The following is a 2,697-nucleotide window of genomic DNA, read 5'->3' as shown; positions in this document are numbered from 1 at the left end:
GCTCAGAGGCCCACATGTTTTGGACAACTGTGTGATGGCATCTCGCATTAAGGAGACTCTAAGTGCCACTGCAGTAGACAGCAGGGTGTAAGGAATATATGATAGGTGCACCAAAGGATTTCTAACAGTTCCCTGCATTGGTGCGTGGGCGTCCAGATTGAAATGTATAGCATTTAAGCCTGCTGTCCTCCTGTGGCGCTCAGAGGCCCACATGTTTTGGACAACTGTGTGATGGCATCTCGCATTAAGGAGACTCTAAGTGCCACTGCAGTAGACAGCAGGGTGTAAGGAAGAGGTGATTGATTGTCTCCGGTTTGGTGCTGTGGAGGATTGACTGTGGAGTCATTAACGGTGCACTTTACAGAGATTAACTTGTCACCTGGTGGATGTTAAAGAGCAAAGACCTGACTTTCACTTATCCACAAAGTTAGAGAGGGAGAGGAGCAGAGTTGAGGAAAGCTGGCAGGATTTTATAAGTAAACTCCAGCTGCTGCAACTGTAGTCATTGGCTTGTTAAACAGCAATATTACATTACTGCTGTAATAAAGTAGTTGGCGAGCAACTAGCAGACTCCTTGAAGATCAATATGTAGTGGTAACACTTAATAATCTCCTACTTTCTCCTTTTTATAAGCAGCATTTAAGCAAGTAATGCCATTAAAATGCATTTAATGCCGTTACAAGGAGATTTAAAAGCATTCAAGTGTTTGAGTGCACAGTATTTTTAATTATTACAATACCTCCTATTTAGATATATTTTATTTAAAATATGTATTCTTTTGTTACTAGAATTAGTTATATAAAATCATCATGTTTAAGTTGTTAACAAATACCTTGAACACTAAAAAAGGACTTTGCATGTAATGTTCCATGATGCAAACTATATTGTAGTGTTAAAAAACATGGTTATAAGTGCTAAATGTGGACTGATCCATACATGATGAATTTCCCTTTACATGCCTTTAAAATGGAAAACATGCAGTAAAATATTGGGGTCCAAACAACTTTGCTACAGATGGATTTCAATTTTCCAGATGCTGAGTTCAGTGAACATGAATCAATAAGCAATTTTGAACTGAGATAAGCTGCTATCGAACGAGGCTGCAGAACGGATGCATTATTTTTTTTTAACCTAAATCCAAATCCAGTCCCTGCTTTTTCTAAGAAATAAAGATTTGATGTCTGGTTTGTGGCGCAGTACTTTAAAGATGAGTTGTTTTGTTACTGCCAAAGCTAATACTTTCTTCACGCTTTACCACAGTGTGTCTACCAGTGTTCTGGGATGTAGTGTATCTCAAGACTGCAGCCCGACTGTGACATTGTCTAACTGGTGCTCTGATCTCCACAGCACTAATTGTCCACGAGGGACCTTCTGTGTTTCGCATCTTCCACCGCTGGCAGGCCGTGAACCAGCAGTGGAAGGTTCTGAACTATGATAAATCGATGGACAGCGACGACCTGAAGGACACCACTGTAGACAGGACTCTATCTCAGCCCACCCAGGGCTACCAGACTGGGATAGGAGTATCCACCTCCACCTCCTCGCTGATGGTGGTGGCCTCCACTGCCGCCGGCTCCACCTCCACGACCGTGGTGACGGCCGCCGGAGGAGTGGGAACACACGTGGACCCCAACAGCGGCAGCGCAGTGCCAGACCAACACTGTCCATACAACATCCTCCACCTGCTCAGCCACCTGAGGCAGCCGGAGGCCCGCAGCCAACCCAGCAATAGCACAAGAGAGCTGGTCATGAGGGTTACTACAGTCTGAAGAGTCAGTTGAGGCCTTATCTCACACGAAGGGGAGAGATTTTTGAACCAGCTGACAGCTGAAGAAAAGATCCTGTCTTAACTGCACTGGATTAATATCAACACAATCTTGTTTGTTTGAAAATGCATCTCTGATGTCCTTACATTGATTGAATAAAAGTCAAAGTTTGATTTGCAGAATCGGTTGGAAAATGGTTATTTTGACAGATACGTTCAAAAATATGTGCTTGAATTGTTAATCTGTAGGGAAACCACGTACTGTGGTTTTTATACTTTTTTCTTAACAGCAGCTATAATTTCTTATTGGCAACCTGTCAAGCATCTCCAAAACAGCAGCAACCAAAAGAAAAAGAAAGTTAACGGGTAGTGTGTTCACAGTGGGTGGGTTTTTGAGTATGCTGTACACTCTGCAATCATCTTCCACATGTAGGTCTGTATTGCTCATGAGTCAAAATAGGACACCAATCTACCTTGTGATGAGGTGGTTGTCCAGTGAATGCCATTCACATTCAGTGACCTATTGCAACCAGTTGTGGAGACCAGAGGTTAAGCGTGCAACACCCTCAAACTCTGTGCACAGTTGTCCACCAGGCTAAATGTGGGTGATTGCACAGGTTTCCTGGTGGACACTTGTGGCAACTTGTCTCCAAACAATTGCAGTTCAGCTCGGACCAACTGCATTTGCAATTATCTGACTATTTGTAGAGGAATTTCTTAGTTTCAGATCTGTGAGATTCTAGCAGGGCTCTGAATATAAGTAGTTAATGTGATTTTCTTTGTAGACAACAACAGATTTGTAATTTTACTTTTTTGTTGTTTTGAGTGTGATTTTTTCCTTTACTAGATAGTACAGTGAAGCAAGGAGCGAGAGTAGAGGAAGACGTGCAGCAAAGGACCTCAGGATAGCCTTGCAGGACATGGTCACTTGC

The 2,697-nt window shown here is 42.7% G+C and overlaps 1 protein-coding gene across 1 annotated transcript in view; it reads left to right on the top strand.

The window, feature by feature from the left end:
• The window catches only part of marchf4b (membrane associated ring-CH-type finger 4b), a 12,755-nt gene extending 10,810 nt beyond the window's left edge, over window positions 1–1,945 (top strand). The window contains exon 4 of the mRNA XM_005723347.1: window positions 1,348–1,945. Coding sequence (XP_005723404.1) covers window positions 1,348–1,769 — 422 coding nt within the window. The 3' untranslated portion in view covers window positions 1,770–1,945. The remainder of the gene's footprint in view (window positions 1–1,347) is intronic.
• The last annotated feature ends 752 nt before the right edge of the window (window positions 1,946–2,697 follow it).

This window comes from Pundamilia nyererei, unplaced genomic scaffold, assembly GCF_000239375.1.
Source record: "Pundamilia nyererei isolate P.nyererei 1_Seehausen unplaced genomic scaffold, PunNye1.0 scaffold00009, whole genome shotgun sequence".
Lineage (NCBI taxonomy): Eukaryota > Metazoa > Chordata > Actinopteri > Cichliformes > Cichlidae > Pundamilia > Pundamilia nyererei.
Note: the sequence above shows the minus strand (reverse complement) of the source record. Positions and strands in the feature narration are given on the sequence as shown.